We start from the raw sequence: 19,974 nt of genomic DNA, 5'->3' as shown, positions 1-19,974 counted from the left end.
TAAATGCAAGTCCATTTTAAAAAAATATACAAACCACTACATGAAAATGAAGGCAACAGAAAAATTCAACTTTTTACAGCCAAAATATGAGCACAGCCTTAAAAATAATTTAGAAAAGGGTGTTGTAAAAGACATGTCATAGATCGGCACTGTATTAGCTAAGGTTATGTGAATTCATCATTCACAATCTTTCTAAAGTAAGATTAAAAATCATTTTCAGTGTATATGAAAATTAAGCATTTTGTCACATGGGTATGCTTCTTCAACAGTATATTTTGAAAATAGGCCATTTAAAGAGACAACAATTTTTATTCTCAAGGTTCCATTCAACTGTATTTTTAAAATTTATTTTTATTTTTTTAATTAAAGTTTATTGGGGTGACAATGGTTAGTAAAGTTACACAGGTTTCAGGTGTACAATTATGTAGTACATCATCTATATATCAACCGTACTTTAAGGTCGAATACACATGAAACATGCTCTTAATGCATGAAAATCACAGTTCATAGTAGAAAAGGATTTGGGGATTGATTAAGGAGAATCGGATAAAACTCACATTGTGATTATTTTGCACACGATGGAAGACAATTCACAGTTCGCAAACCTCGAGACTTTCCTCCTTAAAGAACTAAAAATAAAGAAAAGACACCTTGCCCACTCATCCCCACCCCTCAACTACCTACTCTTTTCACCTAAAACGTAAAGTTATGGCAGCAGCAGATTTTGATAGCAATGCAAATTTGTAAACTATATTTCAGTCTCTTTTTGTCTTGAACCCAAAGTGGTTTCTTCATGTTTCAGTAGTGCTTCTCCTATCAGTTAGCCTTCATTTTGTTAGGCGGTGGCAGTTTGGGAAATGTCTATTCTGCTATACCGACATACAATAAAACGACACGGGTTTTGTAAAGACCGCACCTTCACGAACGGTGATACTCGATTGGTAAATTGCAGATCCAGGCAACCGAGACCTTGAAAAACAAAAGGCTCCATTTCAGAGTCCCTGGTTGAGTGTTTAATTAGGTCAGCGAACTGTCTTTCCACATGTGGTTGTTCATAAAATCGAAACCTCCTGTTTGAGTGCTCTATTCTAGTGTGAAGTGTTTTGCCATGGGAGCGAAAGCTGGAGCTTAAAAGGTAACGGCCATCAGCACTATCCCGAACAGGAAAAGAACAATCTGGCACTTTTACTAGGGTCCCTTCTGCCTCTCAATGGGATTGGTCCCCAGTACCACCGTTATTTCGCACGATATTTCAGCTCCTCTGTAAGGCTTGTCACAACCCGAGACCATGACTTTCCATTGAGTCATAAACTCTTGTAACCCCAGGAGCAGAGTCAGGATCAAAATTGAAATGATAGCATATCTTTTCAGCCACATGGACGTCTGTGCTAGCGTTACTGCGGATTTAATTATTCTGTTCTGGAAGTGGCAATAGCAAGCGTGGGAGGGACCTCATCGTGACTGGCTCTTGGGCTCTGCAATGTGATGCCCGTGGTGCCAATGAACAAGCCACTGACTGACGCACAGAGATCTCTGGGGCAACAGCCAGGTCCTGGTCTACCCGATTACCGCTTGTGGAGGGAGTTCTCTCCCCTTTGAGAAGGAGCTGCAGAAACTCCCATGGGAGAAGCTGTACAGACAGCAGCAGGCGGAGCCTCCCAAGGATACATGCCCTCACCTGGGGGCCCAACGCCAAACGCAGTCTCGAGGCGGAAGTCCAAGAGCCAGCGCGCACCTCGTAGAGATGAAGCGCAGGTCTCCACTCAGACGCTCCATCTCTACTGGACGAGTGTGTTCTTAGCACACGATTTCAGGCGGAAGACAGTGGGAATGTTTTTGAATGAACCAATGACTCTTGCCTCCTCCATTTTGATACTTGTCTCCTCAGTTTGTAGGTCAACAGGCCAACGGGGTCAGACGCTCGAGAAGACTGCGACGGAAGTGGACCTGATTGGGCCCTGCGAGGTCCCTTCCGTAGGGACTATTGGCGCCCGGAGAGAAAAGCGTGTCCCCGGGCGGCGCGGCTCCCAGAGGGTGTGCCCCCCCTAGCCTGGCTGCTTTTGTTTGGCAGAAACCGCCTTTGAAATAACCCGTTAGGCTTTGATCTATCATTGTGCCCTTTTCATCCCCACTGCTGATGTCGCAGCTGGCCACATCTTTTTCAGAGCAGCCACCGAATAAGGAGTAACGTTTCCCAAACTCACCGGCTAGGCTAGTGATAGTGATGGTGGTTGTACTCTCATGAAATCCCTTTATTCTTTACTTTTATTCCAGCTCAGAGATTTCTGGGAGGTTGGAAGACCCATTTTCTTCCTTATTGCCAGTTACCCACCCAGTCCAGGGGGCTCAATCTCTCTCTGGAATGTTATCCCAAACATCTGGAGAGCCTGCGCTGCTACACACACGTATTTTCCCAGCTTCATTTAACCTTCGGAGCCATTTTTCCAGCAGTGGCGGAATCGGCGGCCACACCGGCCAGAGCGTGTACCCGCTCACTCAACCAGCGTGCCGCGACTGCTGCCAAATGTGTGCTATTTTAAGCGCTAAATCTGCGGTAATTTGTTACCAGTAACAGAAAACGAATACGCCACTACCAGTGTTATTAGGGTGTCAAAGTTTGGGATTGTAAATAATAATAAAATAATTATTTCAGACGATTCTGAATTTAGAGTTCCTGCAGTAAAAGGGAGCCCGGCCCCCGAGTCCCGCCCAGAAATCGTCGTTAAAGAGAACACACAAATGTTCTCTTTAACACTTCAATGCCCAGGCCAGGCCTTCCTTGTCAACCGCCTACATCCTGAAGTCACTCTTCCCTCCCCAGATATTTATAGACAGCAATGTATTTTGTTACCTAAACAACACTCATGTTTTATGCTCGAGTGGCTTTTTGTGTGCACCTAAATTGGGCTTTAAGTTCCTTGAGGGCAAAGATCTTGTTCATTTTTGTGTCCCCCACAGTGCCTTGCACATAGAGATATAAATATTACTTAATTGGCCAAAGAAGGTGTGTTTTTTGTCCGATTAGTTAGTCCTTCAAACCATTATTTAAATATGCTATTCCCAGAAGGTACCTGGAGGTGCTTATTGAGACTCCAACAGGAACTTTTCCTTATTTAAACCACTGTGAGCTCCACCATCCAGCTTTCCACAGCAGGAAAATTTATCATAACGTCCTCTGATTCTTCTCTCAGGATAAGGACCACAAGGTTAGACCACAAGTGTGGTTGGACCAACTAGCCTGCCTGACTGGGAACATGACCTGGTGTTTTACAACAAAAACAGTTTTACTTAATTCGTTGGAATTCACTAATCAGTAAGGCCGAAACATCTGCTGGTGGAATCTGAGAAGTCCATTCTAAAAGTTGAAAAGTTGAGTTTATTCAGCACAGATGGGGGGAACTTGTGAGAGGAGAGGAGGAAAAGGTTTTTTACCTGTGAAATCTAAGAGGTTGGTGCCCAATTTCCAGGAGAGCTTGTGTAGTGGAAGTGATGGAAGAAAGTATCAATATTATTAGTTTTCTTGGTGTTCCTATCCACAAACAACAATTTGTGAACTGTCTCAAAGAAATTGATGCAGAACTTAAGGACTTTTTTTTTGTTTTTCTTTTCAATGTAGTAAAATGGCTAGGTAACAGGAACGTTTTGGAGAAATTCACTGACCTGTTTTCTTGCAAGGGCTTTTTGAAATAAAAAGGCACTGAGAGATCCAACTTATTGCTTCCATTGGTTTATAGTGATTTCTTGCTGATGTGGCAAGCTACCTTAAACCTTTCTGGAACAAGAGATGAGGTTTAAATTAATACCAACGTGACACTATGTCTGCACAGTGGACTTGAAACTGCAGGAGGATCATTAAAGCTGATTTGTTCAAGAATGTGGAGGCAATTCAGACTCAATTTAGAGGTGTGGTTTCTGTAGGCGGTGGGCAAGTGAATTTCATTTGTCATTGTGGCCTTAGGCTAACCGAAATCACCGATTGTGACAATGTGCAAAACTATTTGATGGGAATGAAGTCTAACTCAGGAAAAAGTCATGGATTTTGACGAATAATCACCAACATTTTATGGCTGCCTTTGAAGTGCAAATTCTCAGCATGTCAGTTAATTAGGAAGCGTTTTCCCCAATGCTGCTATGGGCAGAACCAAATGAATACCAAAATGATTCTGAAGTTTTGGACTATATGGCCCAAATCTGAAATGTTTGGGTTCATTTGGCCCTGTGAAAGGATCGGTCTTTTCGTTGAAGTGCTTAAATCAACGGCTGGCGTCAGAACTAAGACGTGTTCAAACTGGAACCTTTTCCCCCACCGTTTCGAACAGCTCAGTCTTTGAAATATTACCAATTTGAATACATTTGCTCAGAACTGACCCATCCATCAGCCTTGCAACTATGGGTTTTTGTAGGAATAAAGTTGATTAAACTTTTGTAGCCGCCTTTGGCATTTATGTTAACATTTACATTCTTGGCTAGGTGATAGACACTACCACTTTAGCAAACATGTGTCGGTCACGTGTGTGGCTTTCTTTTTAACCTTCCGCCTCACAGTTAAGAAACTTGGGACGCTCCTGCCCCAGACAGTGCCCTGACCGCGAGCCGGGTTGACAGGGCTGCTCGCATGCGCTCTGGACACCATCGTGTTTGTCGCAATGGGCCCTGCGCGGAAGGTTACCCACGAGCCAGAGACTTTAATTATAGTCATTTTGTTGGTGGCGTTGGTTACCTTGCTTCTTCCGCGCTGGTACTTGATTGTAACAGAAAGTAGTTCCGGCCCGTGTTGTTTCGGCGGAGGAGCCGTGGCCGCCATTTCAAGACCGTGAGAGGTAGCTGGCCAACCAGAGCTCTTAAGGTTCGAAGCCTGTACCTGCTGCCGCCACTCGAGCCTGCCGAAGCACTGGTACAGCTGCTGCCCTCTCACTACTACCTCTAGAAACAAGTCTTGCCAGTAGTGGCGGCAGCGAGACCCAATCACCCCCTTCTCGCCCTCCCTCAAGAAGCTCCAGATGGCGTCTTCCGTGGGCAACGTGGCCGATAGCACAGGTACCGGTGTCCGTTCTACCTCGGCAGACGCCCCTTTGGGGTCTCGCGCCGTCCTCTACCTCTCATCACTCCCTCCCTTCCCTCAAGCCATCCCCATGACATCAGTGGCATTGCTGAGCCTCCCACTGCCCACCAGCATCTGATCGGGTTTTCCGCTGTCGCCCACTCCTCAAACATTTCCTCTTCTTTGCTTGCTTTTTGCTTTCTTTCTTGCTTTTGAATTTCACAAATGTCCTAGCTTTCCACTCTCTGGGGACGCTTCTGTCACACGTGCGCTCTTACAATGTCTGGGAACGGACTGCGTTGGAATCCCTACCCTTCCACTTTCCTTCCTTGGCTCCCCTAATTCAGCTCAGCGCCCCCTCCTCATCCCCTCCCCTCCAGCCCTTTCTCCGTAGCCCGATTCGGTTCTCCTGTGGCCTTCGGGGCGGGGGTGCTCCCCGGGTGCCCCAAGTACCCGCGACCGGAGGGTCTACTGAGCAGCAGCCTGCTGCGCAGCGCCCGGCTTGTTGGCCTTCGGTTTAGGATTTAGATGGGAAATTTCCAGGGCTTCTGTTTGCCATCGCCCAGTCCCCCGCGCTGCCCCCAGCCTGGGTTTCCCACCGGCCCTACGTCCCCTCCCGCGGGGAACCACACCCTTTCCTTGCGACGTTGCCAGCCTGCGGTCCACTTCCTACCCTTGGGCAGAAACCACCCCGGTGCCGGTGCCTTGGCGTGGACCACGCTGCCGGCCGGATTCTCGCTTTTGTGTTACTTTCTCCCTGTATTCCTCCGCCGCCGCCTTGGGTCTTCCATCCCCATTCTTGAGCTCAGTTACCTCTTTATTCACAGGGCGTGCATTTTTTTAAGTTTTCATTCCTGCTTGAAGAGTTTGTAAAGCAACTGGAGTGTGGCTGCACAAGTGCAAGGCGGTTGCCCTTTAGACAATCCAGTCGAGAGCATTTGGTACTAAAAATAAGAAAACAACCAAATTCATAGCAGTGCCCTTCAGCTGCCTTTGCCTATTGAGGCTATCGGGGCGGGGCGGGGGATTCGGCTGCAGTTCTAAGGTCTCCAGGGTTTTTTTTTGGTTGTTTCTCACTTGAGATATGTCAAGGGTTTTATTTATTGTTTTTTGGACATTGTGCAGTAAGTCGTATCTTATCCTTGATTGAGGGATGAATAATTAGCGTTCCCCTCCGTTCCAGGCATTTTTAAACATTTCAGATTTGTGCTAGCTTGCCCTTTTCTATAGCTGTTATTTTGAGGAAGCTGTCATTTCAAAGGTGAAAATACACAAGAGGCTTTGACAAGCAGTGTGTTAAAATGAGTTAGAAGCTTCTAGAGACTTGTCTAAAATGTAACAGTTTCTGTTAGAGATAGATACAATGTCACCCAGATTTGCATGCAAGTCTTTTCCGCTCTTGTATTAGTGGTCAGTTGTGTATTCTGTTCAAGAAATTTACTTTGCTTTGCTGAGTATACAGGTCACTTGCTAGCTCTAATGATTGTGGAGCTCTGCTTAAATTTGAGCTGGCCTCTATGACCTTGCTAGAGTTTAAGTAATTGGTACATAGCTTCCCATTCCGTCCATCTGGTTATATTGCCAATAACATATCATTGTTTAAGTTAAAGTATTACAGTTGAGACTTAGGCAGTTTGTTGTGTTCCCTGGTAAGCTTTTATGTATCTGAATGAAGTCACTCAGACACAGCACTTTATCCAATGGTTTCATATTTTAGCGTTTTCCCATTCTTTGTAAAAATCATTGCAGTTGTAGGTAACTGCTTGGTTTATATTGGGTTGTTTGCAATGTCTTCGTCAGTCCTTTAGTCAGTGTCAGCTCTTTGGAAAATGCTAGTGTTAAACCACCGTGAGTGCGATTTAGCTAATTTGGTCTCACTGTGAGTTTGCGGTACTAGAGGACCAGTATAATCTTGTGTCTTTATTTAAAATATTTGATGACCCCTTTAAATGTATTGGCTCTTGACAGATTAATTCACCTTGTTTATCATCTGTTTTAAAAACAGCACCTTGACTTGTAGGTTTTTTTCCCCCTTATGCTTGTTACTGGTGTTGTCCTTAATTAAAATCAGTTAAGTTGTGAAATACAGAAAAACATCAAGGTAATTTTAAGAGCTAAAACACATCTGGCTTCCCCACCACACAAGTTAAGAGATGGATTATTACCAGTACCCCGCCCCCCACAAATCCAACCTAAAACATGAGACACAAAGTATTATGTTTCCCAGATTATTCTGACATTATCAAACCTTTGTGATATGCAAATACGTGTTTCATATTTTATTTTTATGTTAACTATAAAGGAATAAGGTTTAGTGACTCTTTAGAATCTCTGATTTATAATTTACAAATACAAAGTGTTTCTGGTCGTAAAATATAATCTCATTTGGGAACAAATATTTCTATCTCATCTGGGAAAGAAAGTTAATGGGTGAACTCTAAAAATGCCAACTCTGCACCTGAGGTTAATTTAGGGGTATAAATAACATGCAGAACACTCTAGTGCTTTACATAGTTTCAAGCGTTTTCATCTTTAAGTTTAATAGACCATGTTTTTGCATTTTTTTGTTTGCATTTCTAACTTTTTGTTTTCCCCCCTCCTTCCCTCAAATGTTTTGATGATTCTCCAGAACCAACGAAACGTATGCTTTCCTTCCAAGGGTTAGCTGAGTTGGCACATCGGGAATATCAGGCAGGAGATTTTGAGGCAGCTGAGAGACACTGCATGCAGCTGTGGAGACAAGAGCCAGACAATACTGGTGTGCTTTTATTACTTTCATCTATCCACTTCCAGTGTCGAAGGCTGGACAGGTAGGAGACGTGGGTGCCTCTGCTGGTTGCTGCCTCTGGGTGCTGAGCTTGAAAAGTGATCCTTAAATATTTGAACTGGAAATTTTCCCAGCACTGGGTTTCAACTGAGCCACCAACGCGCATCTGCTCTCGTGTCCACTTGTGACATGCCCAGCTGCCAGTTTTTCTCCCTCCTTTTGTGGTGGTGGTTATATTACCAGTATGACTAGGGACCCTGTCTAGGTTTTTCCACCTACGTCTGCTGCTTTCTTAACTCTGTTCAGGTAATAAATATTAGTATACATCTGAGCATTCAGTCTCACCTTTGTAAGACAGGTCACATTGAGAGGTGGAATACTCAGAAATTATGATGTATATGCTGTGGTAGGAGGCACCCTTGTTCAGGTCGCAAAGGCCGTCCATCATTAAGTCGTCTAGCTAATAATCAGTTGAATTTATCAGAAAGGAAAAATCTGGGTTCTTACCTTTCTAATAAATTGTCATTCTGGCTTATTTACACATTTAAAGATGGGTGCAATTAAGTCTTATCAACAGATGGAAAATGAGACTCACGCACATAGCATTTTCAGCCTTGGTTTATAATGCAGCAGTTTGGGAAGAAGACTTTAGAAAGAATTTTATCTCATAAAGAAAAAAGGTGATCCAATTTGAAATCTGGAGTACCTCCACTTCTGAAAAACTTTGATTTCCAAAATTTTTCCTACGTGCTAGTTAAAAGATAATTTTATTGTTACATAATTAGGAATAGCACAGGGTCTTCAGAAACTGTTTGAGTTGCATATGGGCCATACCTTCTTTCTCTAACATGCACACCCATCCATCAACACTTTTCGCCTTTTCCAGATCTGCTCACTTTAGCACTCTGGCAATTAAACAGAACCCCCTTCTGGCAGAAGCCTATTCGAATTTGGGGAATGTGTACAAGGAAAGAGGACAGTTGCAGGAAGCAATTGAGCATTACCGACATGCATTGCGTCTCAAACCTGATTTCATCGATGGTTACATTAACCTGGCAGCCGCATTGGTAGCAGCAGGTGACATGGAAGGAGCAGTACAAGCTTACGTCTCTGCTCTTCAGTACAATCCTGTGAGTACAATTTTAATGGTTATTATGTTCCCTTCAAAAAATCCCGGAAATAATTGTAGTTTGATATTTCAGCCGCTAAAATAAGTTTCTGCATGGCATAAAGTCAAGAGATTAGAAATGTTTGTCTGCTTAAAATGGTGAAGTTGCTTTGACCAAGTCTGCATCATATTTTTAAAATTTTCTTTTATCTAGCAAGTTATATTAGAAAGCATGAACATTATCTTTATTGCAAGAAACTATATCTGTTCTTATAAGGCCTGTAAAAGCACATAACACATGACATTGTTTCTTTGGGCTGTTTTGATTAAACTTGGATAAATTCTGATAGGTGTTTGCAACAGTTAATTGATTTTCAAGGAATAGTGGATAAAGAAAGGGCCTTAATCTTGTAACAGAATAATTAAAACAAGATGCCAATATATGGATCACTGTCAGGAAAACTAGGCTGCAAAATTCATTCCTCAATATCCTAATCTTATTTCTTTCAACATAATTAGAAGTGGTAGCATTGAAGTGATAGTATCCACAGCGGGCTTTTGATTAGTTCTTAAAAACAGCTAAATTGCAGATATTTTCTGGGGAACAGGTGAGACCCAGCTGGCAGATATTAAGTTCTGTGTTAGGGTCTCTGAAAGATACACAAAAAGAGTAAGATTTGCCCTCAGAACTTTTGATGTAGTTAGGGAAAGGAGACAGATATGAACTTAAGAAGGAAGTGGTAAAGAGAGGGATGGAAGGAATCTAGAAAAAGTTTAAGAATACATTTCCAAGCTACACTGTCAACATTTAGTGTTGCAACAACCCTGGTAGTGGTTAATAATGAACTATTATAACTACCATTTATTGGATGACTACTTTGTGTTCAGACACTGTGCCGCTTGTTTCCAACATCAGACATTGCTCTTAATGTCACAATGGTTGTTCAAACTTTGTGATGTTGTTTTCAGTTTTACCAAATTAAAAAAAAAACACCAGCTTCAGGGGTTATGTAATTTTCTTGGGATCACAGAGCTAGTAGTGGTGATTAAAACCTGAGCCTGAATATCTTGAAAGCAAACATTGAGGAGAGAAGAAAAAGATAAAAGGGGGATGATGATGTGCCCAGAGGGCACCCACCCCCCAAGGCAGCCCTTGAGCTGTTTGAAAACCGTTGATCATATCCTACCTTAATCCCTATTCTAAAGGTTAGGAAACTGAAGCTTAATTGAGTAGTTGGCGCAAAGATCTGAATTCATTTTTTAAATCACAACATCTATATATATATATTTTTTTTTAATTGGGGGAAGGGGAACAGACAAGTTGTCGTCATTTTGTTCTTCAGTCTAGTTGTGGAGGACGTTGCTTCACTGGCTCAAGTTGGCACCATCATTGCGCTCTTCCCGGCTTTTGGATGGCCGCTCATGGCGGCTGCTGGCTGCTCACGGTAGCCCATGGCAACTCACTGCTGCAGGGGCTGCAGCCTACGCCGTCGCCGGCCACTCATGGCAGCCCAGCTCCAGGTCGAGCTGCTGCTCACCATCTTAGCTGTAGAGGGCACAGTGTCACTGGCCTTCATGTGGAATCCGAACCGGGGCCCTCTTGCTCAGAGCTGGCGTCCCAAGCCAACTCTTAAGCAGCTGAGCCCCTTGGCCGCCCCAGGATATCCAGCCTTAACTAGATTTCTTAGCGTCCAGAGCCTTTGTAAATGCAGTACTGACAGAATCTTGAGTCTGTTCCTTAGTTGTGCTCTTGTTGGCAGTGCACTGTTGGCCAGAATCACAGATTCAGTTGGCATTCTCTGAAAAATATTGAAAGAAACTTAGGGTATTTTGGTTTTGCAGCAGTAAAAAAGTAAAATGTTAAGGTTGTGTTCTTGGTAACATGTTTCAGTACTGTTTATCTTTTTAAGTGAAGGATATGTCAATTTAGAAGTTATTCTGTGACTTCATTATAGAAATGACTTTTAAGACATAGAGCTAGTTCATATTTTTGCATTCTTAATTGTCTTTTGTAATGTTCGATGGTTTAATAATGTCACTAAAATTTTAGCCATCGTATTTGAAGATGCTATTGTATTAATAGCTGTTCATCTTCACATGATAGTTCACTCGAGTTGCCCATACCCGGCTGTCCCTTTTATTAATTATGTATACAATTGTTCTTGTAAAATGGCTGTAATCCCTAATTCTCTATGGAGCTGTTTCTGTTGAACCATCACTTCTGCTTTGATTGTGGATGCACAGCACTGAGGTACTGGCATCCTGGCCAGAAAGTGACTGTCATGTTGTTACTGTCCCAGCCATCCTGACCAGTAACCTGTTACTGTCATGTTGTTACTGTCACAAGCCTCACTTATACAGCTACACTGTAGAAAACCATATATTTCTATTTCTCTCAGCTCTGCTGTTTAAGTTTGCCGTGCAAATGCCACATTTAAATATTTGAGTGCTTATTGTGTGTACAGGGCTTTGTTAGGAACTGGGGAGATGTGTTGGGGAAAAGTTCTGGGACCTGACCCATGAAGGATAAAGGATGTAAGCTTCTTGCATGATTATTGTTAGCGAGAACTAATCAGAAGACTTTCTTGAGTGGGTGCTTAGAACCTAAGCATTCTGTAGGAAGGTAAATAGCAAGTAGACTTTCTTGGCTGAAGTGGTGAGTCAAGTAGTAACAAGAAGTGAAGGTGGTAGAGGAGAGTCAATTGGGAGATTTAGAAAGAATGGAGGCTGAGGAGTTTGAATTTAATTTAAGAGGCAGTTGAGAACTAGGTTTTCATCAATCTGATTTTACTTCATGAGTATGTGTGTGAATAGATGAGCGGGAGAGGGGTCCTAGGAGGAAGCACAGGAAGTAGATGATGTCTTAGGAGGCGTGGTTATACAGGAAATTCTTACTCATTTCCATCTCCTTTATTCATACTATTTTTCCTTGTCTACACTGCCCTCCTCTTTTGTCTATTAAAAATCCTACTTGTGCTCACTTCGGCAGCAGCTCGTGTACTAAATTTAGAACAATAGAGATTAGCATGGCCCCTTTGCAAGGATGACATGCAAATTTGTGAGGCATTCCATATTTTTGATATAGAGAACAATCTGATGGTTGCCAGATTGGGGGGGGGTGCTGGGTGAAAAGGAGGAAGGGATTAACAAGTACAAATTCGTAGTCACAAAATAGTCACAGGGATGTAAAGTACAGCATAGGGAATATAGTAAATAATATTGTAATAACTATGAATGGTGCCAGGTGGGTACTAGATGAATTGGGTGATCACTTCGTAAATTATATAAATGTCTGACCACTATGCTGTACACCTGAAATTAAAATATTGATTGTCAACTGTAATTGGAAAAAATAAGTCCTACTCATCCTTTCAAGGCACAGCTTTATTTTCTTTTTTGAGGTCATTTACTTCTCTAAAATTCTCTACCACCACGTGGGTATTTAATATGTACGTGCCTTGTCTTTCCACATAGATTGGAATCCTCTCTAGGGTAAGGATTCTATTAATTTCTTCCCCCTACAGTTCCAAGCATATTATTGAATTGATTAAAGGTTTGCATAAAAGGTATTAACCTGGGAATGGATAGAATGGGCCAGGTTTGAGAAATGTGATTCTCTTAGCAGACATGGTTTTGTTTTGATGAATGAAGCAGAATTGATGTCTTAGGTTTTGAACTTTTGGGAGAGTAGAGGTATTCTTGAATTTTCTAGAAATTAGCTGTTCATGCATAAAGGTTTAGATCCCCCACGTGGGAGAGTTGGATTTCACTGTTATATATTGGGTTGTCGGAAAAGTCATGACACATTTTTGCAACAGAAAACATAGAAAAAAATGTAACTTTTCCAACAATATATATATATATATATATATAAAGATTTTATTGGGGAATTGGGGAAAGGGAACAGTGTTGGGGAATTGGAGAAGGAGAACAGCCAAGTTGTTGTCCTTCAATCTTTAGTTGTGGAGGGCGCAGCTAGCTCAGCTCCAAGTCCAGTTGCCATCCTGCCACATGTTGGCAGCTCAGCTTGAGTGCAGCTCACTGGCCTATGTGGGAATCTAACTGGCGACCCTCTTGCTCAGAACTCACGCTCTTAACCAACTGAGCCACTTGGCCGGCCTCTCACTGTTATATTTAATATGATATGTTTTACATTTTTCTAAAACTGCCTTATTGATTATCTTATAGTGAGCTTGAAGATAATCTACTTTTAACTACTATCATTGTGTTAACTTGATGTAGTGTGCTCTAAATGGAACTAGATGATATAACTAAATGTAGATACATACACTGACAGGACTTGGATGGCATTCATCCCAGAGTATAGAAACTCGAGGTTAAATTATGTAACAGTTGGATACAGTGTGTAGCCTATTAGGTCATTGTTGGAGAATTATTACAAGCCTTCTGATTATTTCAGAAAAGACACAGGAGTTGGTAAAAGTCCAAAGCTATGCGTAACCACAGTAATCAGGTGTAGTAGAAGGAGCTTGCATGAACAGATTGGATTGTCTAAAACAGAACGGTAACCCTTAAAGTTTAGGGGGGAAGTCAAACAAAGTATAGATAGCAAGGTTATAGAATTAGTTACTTCCGGAAGTATGAATAGGGTTAAAAACTGCTTAGGGGCCGGCCGAGTGGCTCAGTTGGTTAAGAGCTTGCTCAAGGGTTTGAGCTCTGAGCAACAGCGGTTCGAGTCCGGCCTGAGCTGAGCAGCTGCTGAGCTGCCAACAGGTGGCAGGATGGCTCAGCTAAAAAAAAAGTGCTTAGACTCATTAGTGGAGGAGAAGTCTGTAATAAAATTAATGGCATCTATGATGTTTGGAGAATTAGCATTAGCCTTTTGTGCCCGAGATCTCTGGAGACTACCATTCTCTCTCACACAGCAGTGGTTGCTCAATGGACAGCCACATCAGGATGATCATGGAACTGACCCTGTATGGCCAACCACAGGGTTCTGTAGCAGCCTGTCGGCTGGCTGACTTTTGGTTCACCTGATAGATGATAATACACAGTCACAAAAGCTGTTTGGCAGTAAAATGAACCACCTGATCCTGGAAACCACAATACAGTTGCACGTAGAATAGTATATATGAGATACTTGGGCACAGTTGACAAGATTTCACTTTCTAGGCCTTAATTTAAGGCTCTCCCACCTGTGTAACAGTTTGGAATGATGAGCCTACCCCTGTTGCCGTTGTCTGCTTGTGGACTGATTTGAGGGACAAAGGCAAATGAGGACATATAAAAATTTAAGCTCACTGTTCTCATAACGTGTGTTTCATACTGATGAGGGACTGGTGAGTCAGATGACTAGCAACACAATTGTGCTGCTAATAAAAAGCAGAGTCAACTGCTTTTCATTATTCATCCACTCGACTCTAATGGCACTTAATACTAATGAGTAATCTAGTGGCAGGTGCCAGGATTGAAGCTTTGGTTGGATGGTAATCCTAACAGTGAAATAAAGTCAGGGTTTCTAAATATGTTTGAGAGTCTAAGGGTAGGTTTGCTGAGAGCTAATCATGGGTAAACCCTTATTTCAACTATGGAAAATTTTTGGCCCTTGATAATAGGAGTGATTCATCTTAACCTTGAACAAAATAGTTGAACAAATATATGATGCTTTTTTTTTTTTAAGCACGACTGACATTTAGGGAGAGGAGAAGCTATGACAAGGCCCATAATCTTTTATCTGAAACTGTTGGGATCAAATGCATTTCAAAATTCAGAATTTTTAGGATTTTAGAAAGATGTTAATAGCATACAGGAAACTCCCAGGTGGGTGTGGAGCAGCACCTTCCAGTAAAACACATTTATATTTCTGCAGCAAATGGTATGAGTTTTCACACGAAGTGGGAACAATAAAGTCTATAAATAACTTTGTGCTGATTCAGGTCAGGCTTAATCATCAAATGAGTTTTAGGAACTTGCTGGAGTTGAGGGTGAGAGATTATCATTCTGTACTTAAATTTGCCATGCAGCGTCTTCAGTTGACAGAATAAAATGACAGGAAGCTAGATGCATAAATAACTATTTCAAGATACTTTTGATCAAGAAAGTATAATTAATGACAGAGTGTCTCTGGGTTTCTAGGATTTGTACTGTGTTCGCAGTGACCTGGGGAACCTGCTCAAAGCCCTGGGTCGCTTGGAAGAAGCCAAGGTAGGTGTTTGATAGAACACATTTAAACATCAGTGTTATGAAACTGTGTACTTTTTGCCAAGTCTTCAATTCTCCATTGAGCTATCTTTACAAAACAGTCCTATGAAACCAAGGAAAACTGACGGCATGAATCGCCTCAGACTAGAGCAGGGCCAGGCTTTGGCATATCTGTTCTAAATCCGGGGGTAAAGCAAGAAGCTGAACATTTTGGAGCCTTTCTGCTGAGCTAGATCATCTCTATAACAGTGGGCTCTGACATGCTCTTATGTGGGAATAAATAACATTCCTTCAAATCTGAGGCTTGCCTGCTGGTGACAAGCAGAGCGCCTGTGATTTGGCTCAAGACGCCTATATGATGCAGGTGCCATTGAAAATGCTGCTCTTCTAAGTCCTTTGTGGCTTGTAAGTGGAGAAGAATTTCATCCAAATGTTACCCTGTAATATTGGCATTTAAATTCTTGTTTAACCTTCCTCCCTTCATCTTCCTTACCCTTTTTACAGTGGAAGAAAGGCTGTTAAAATGATTGCAAATTAATAATTGGAACATCCTGCTCCTTCTTGTCCCTCCCCCCTCCCCCAAGTTCCTTTTCCGCCTTTTCCAATCCTAGTTGTCTACCTTTTTTCTTCTTTACTTCCTTCTTTTACTCCTCCCCACCCTACCTCCTTAAAAAAAAAGTCAGAAGGACAAAGCTGGTTTGTTTGGGAAATGGACTGATCGAAAGAAAACTTGCCAAAGTGGAAAGGTGGCTTTTAGCATTCTGTGTTTCCAAATAACGAATTTGAACACCAGGTTGGGTTATTAAAGCTTTTGGTATAATTTTAAATTAAATTTATAAATGAAATTGCCTTGTTACAAGCCACCTTACGCAACCGCGCTGCAGGGGTGAGGAGTGGGGAGAAACCAGAATGCTTCTGAAACTCCCACCTGTTGCTCTGAGCCCCACGCGCATGCTGATGCGTGGAGTGTATGCGCAGCGTAGCTGTCTGTTTGACTGCTTCACCCAGGGAGGGAGAAGGTTTTTCAGCACCATCTCATGGTAAAAGGCACTAGTTTTAAGTGCGTAGCTCATAAATTCTGCTGACACTTTGGATGAACCTTATGTAGGTTTCCAGCTAATGAACTGTAATTGATTTCAATCTTAGCTGACAAATCCAATTGGTAATTTATAGAACAAATATTTGGTAAGCTCCTATTAATTGTCACCCCACCAAGCGGACAGCTAACATGAATTGCACTTCACTGCAGCTTTAGAGATCGGTTTAGGCTGAGACATTGCGCCTGCCTTAGGTTGCTGACTTCTTTATTTCAGAGCTCTGGAGACACCTAGTTTGAAAAATGTTATTCTGTTTTTGTGAGAACTTAGTGAACAAGAAAATACTCTTGAGTGAAATGCAATGTATTTCTTTTGTAATCAGTGCATTTGAAAATTCAAGCCAGCATATTCCTAGTAGATGAAGCAAAATTAAGTTGTCTTTGTAGAACATGCAGAGCCTTTCTTCCAGCAAAAATCCCTGCTGTATGCAATAGCCCTGATTAACCCTCTCCCTTCTGCATGTTCCCATGTTACAGACTTGAGACTATCCTCATTCCCATATGTAATAGACATCCAAAGAATTTCAATTGCTTTGTTGAACTTTTACTAATGATCTTGTTTTTATTTTCTCTCTTGTTTTTGGTTTTTCACCATTGATATTGTATTTAGAAGGTTTCAGGTGGGTGAAACCTCCTATTCCATGCGTAAGGTGCCTCGCTGAAGGGAGCTCGAGGCCTGGATCTAGGGCAGACACACACCTCCTCCTCTTCCAGCAAGGAACGCACCGAAAAGTCACATGATGAGAAATATGGTAACGGGTTTGTAACTGCCACAGCAAAACAATTTGCCTCCATGCCTGAATCTTCTGTCTTGTGGCTTCAGAAACAGCTTAAAATAATTTTATTTACAAGCAAGTTATGTAAGAGAATGTTTTATACTATAGCCACAATTCTGTCAAAGATAAGTAAAAGTTAATTGATATTAAAAATTATTAGAGATAATTTTCTAGTAAAAGCTTCTAACTCTTCTTGTTGTTCATTTTTTTCCTTTTTTCTTCTTTGTTTGGATTGCAGCATTCTGCTCTTCTGATGATGCGCTGTGACCCTGCAGTAGCGCAAAGGCTGCGCAGCGTTAATGCGCCATGCGTGCGAATGAGCCCCTGTGAACGGTTGACTAGATGAGTAATCTGATTGACTGGCTCCCTGAGTCCTATTCTGTAGCCTTTTTGGATAAAATTGGGTTGTAACATACCTCGAGTCCAACTAATCTCATGAAACAAATATTCTCTATGGGCCTGTCTAGTAGATTAATGGATCTGGTTGGCCGTTTGCTGCGTCTAGGGGTGTTCTATGGAGCGCAGCAGTTCGCAGCGACTGCGCAGTGCGATGCTGTTAGGTTGCGCAAGCGATGTTTGCGCTCGCATTACAGGGACCTCAACCTAGGTGCAATCCTGTCATACGAGGTTTCAGCTTCAGACCCCTTTGGGAGGTAGGGCTTTGCGAGGATGTGACTTGGGGCCTGGCTTTAGGAGCTCTGACTTGGCACGAAAACGTTTCTCAGCGTAGTTTTGGTGTTAGTGAGGAATATTACTGGTTAGAGCAGCATTTCCCAAAATGTGTTTCACAGTCGTCTAATAATATGCCCAGTGAAAGAAGAGGTCCATGGTCAGCTGAGTTCAGGGAACTGTGTGTGTGCTATTCAAGGCGTAGGGAAGTCCTGTAGTTTTGTTTTCCTAATTGATTTGATCATGAACTCCTTTTTTCCAGTGATACCTGTTAACACCTCGGAGAACACACTTTGGGAAAGGGTGGTGGGAAGACTTGGCCTTAAGTGGCGCCCTCTAGCTATCACTTGAAAACATGACAAGAGCCCTTGGGTGTTGGGATAAGAGAAGTGTGGAGCTAAGAAGAGAAGTAAAGTGGAGTCTTCAGGCAGCTGACTTCCCAGATGAGTCCCAGTGTAAGGGTTGGTCGTCAGTTGGCAGAACTGAACATGGTGGTTTGCACCTAGGTTCTGGTGGCGCAGGCGCAGGAGCAGCCAGCTGTGGCAGCGCATTAGTTTTGGCGCAAGCGAGCCTATGCTGCAGGGTCACTTTTGGCTGGTCAGAGAAGGAATAATGATATCACTTTCTTCCCCCCCCCCAATCTTTTTTTTTCCCTTTACAAATTTTCCCCTTTCCCTTTACCTCCTTCCCCTCCCATCTTCTTTCATTAACCCCTCCTAAGGCATGTTATTTGAAAGCAATTGAGACGCAACCGAACTTTGCAGTAGCTTGGAGTAATCTTGGCTGTGTTTTCAATGCACAAGGGGAAATTTGGCTTGCAATTCATCACTTTGAAAAGGTTAGTCATTAAATTAAAAATTGGTATTCACGAAGTGTTCGTGTTTGCAGGATGTTTTTACTACAACTAAATAATTGACCTTAAGCAGTCACACAATACCTTTGTTTCTCTGAAAGTATTGCAGTGTTTGTTGGATTGTAGATGATATGGCAGTTTCCACTTTTGCATTGAAAATGTACGTTAGTAAGTAAAGACCCTGTTTTTAAAAACAGACAGCTTTCCTGTAAAGAAGCAGGGCTTCTTGACAAAAAGGCTGATTCCCGCTCTGGGGCAGGAAATGTACAAAATGAATCCGGAGTGTCTTGTCATACCAGAAAGCAAGGAAGCTTTGATATATTACTTTGATTGTGCCAAAAGGACTCAGGAGGCAACTGGAAGAGGCTCCCACTAGCTGAAGATGGGACTTGAGCATCAGTAGGAATCGTGACTGAAGTACACTGAAACTTGTCAGATGTTGTTGAAATCCACGAAGTCATAATTATACTCGGAAGAAATTGAGTGCTCACCTTTGGAACATAAGGAGCAACTCATTTTGAAAACTGGTGGAAAAGGGAAGAATAAAGCATATGACCCCTCCTTTGTATGAACCGGACCTGAGGGTAACCCAGTAGTCGATGAGAGGAAGATTCTCTTTACAAAAGTCGTGCAGTTACTGGATGAAGAAAGAAGGATAAAATCAGAGTATCACCATGAATAGATTTAGAAATTTACCAGTGGCAGGAAAGACGAACAGCCTGACATTCTGTACCTTGTGGTAGACAGTTCCACCAGGGAAGTGGCCTTGCAGAAAAAGAAAAGATCCCAAACCTGATTAAGCTTAATGGCTCTAACTACCAATTTACAGGGAATATGGAAGTTGGGGGACATGTTAGATGTCGTACAGATGCAGCTGGCAAAATCAAAGCCATGGCCAGCTGCACAGGACAGTGACCGGATTTCTTCAGCAAATGACAGGAATCAAAATGGAGGCTTAAAGCACATTTAATTTAAAAGATGAAAATAAACTCACAAAGACATGTTGACAAATTGTATGGGTCTTATTTGGATCCTGAATAAAAGTTGATCAGGAAGTTGACCACTGAACTGATATCTGGTAGAAGGAATTGCTATCACATTTTTAGGTGTGATATTGGTACTGTGGTTATGTTGGGAGGACAAAGTATTCTGTCTGGTCCCTGAGATACACTCTGAAATATTTTTGGGTGGACTGATATGTCTGGGATTAGCTTCAAAATGATCTGGCAAGAGAGGGTGTTAGGTGGCAATACAGACTAAATAAGATTGCATGTGATTTGTTAATTGTTGAAGCTGAATAATGGAGACCTGGGAGTTGCTTAGATTCCTCTGCTTTGGTACATGTTTGAAATTTTTCCTAATAAAAAGTGAAAAGTTTGGGGGTGGACATCTGTCACTGTAGCCAGTTAAGTGCATCATGCTGTCTTTACTATGGAGTTGCCATCTGAATGACGCAAAGGTGTTCTTCATGAATCTTGAATGAGCTGTGCATACTAGACCCA

General features: G+C 42.2%; 1 protein-coding gene and 1 pseudogene across 2 annotated transcripts in view; one reads left to right on the top strand and one right to left on the bottom strand.

The window, feature by feature from the left end:
- Positions 1-386: 386 nt before the first annotated feature.
- LOC109385571 (suppressor of cytokine signaling 6-like) lies at positions 387-4,804 on the bottom strand (annotated as a pseudogene).
- The window catches only part of OGT (O-linked N-acetylglucosamine (GlcNAc) transferase), a 62,415-nt gene continuing 47,207 nt past the window's right edge, over positions 4,767-19,974 (top strand). The window contains exons 1-5 of one of the 2 annotated variants that reach the window (XM_019648028.1): positions 4,767-5,037; positions 7,701-7,851; positions 8,695-8,938; positions 15,013-15,081; positions 18,341-18,457. In XM_019648028.1, the coding sequence (XP_019503573.1) occupies positions 5,001-5,037; positions 7,701-7,851; positions 8,695-8,938; positions 15,013-15,081; positions 18,341-18,457 (618 nt within the window). In that variant the 5' untranslated portion in view covers positions 4,767-5,000. Of the gene's footprint in view, positions 5,038-7,670; positions 7,852-8,694; positions 8,939-15,012; positions 15,082-18,340; positions 18,458-19,974 lie in introns of both variants that reach the window. The other variant, XM_019648027.1, reaches the window with a different exon arrangement.

Source organism: Hipposideros armiger, unplaced genomic scaffold (genome assembly GCF_001890085.2).
Source record: "Hipposideros armiger isolate ML-2016 unplaced genomic scaffold, ASM189008v1 scaffold_119, whole genome shotgun sequence".
NCBI lineage: Eukaryota > Metazoa > Chordata > Mammalia > Chiroptera > Hipposideridae > Hipposideros > Hipposideros armiger.
This window is presented reverse-complemented; position numbering and strand designations above follow the sequence as displayed.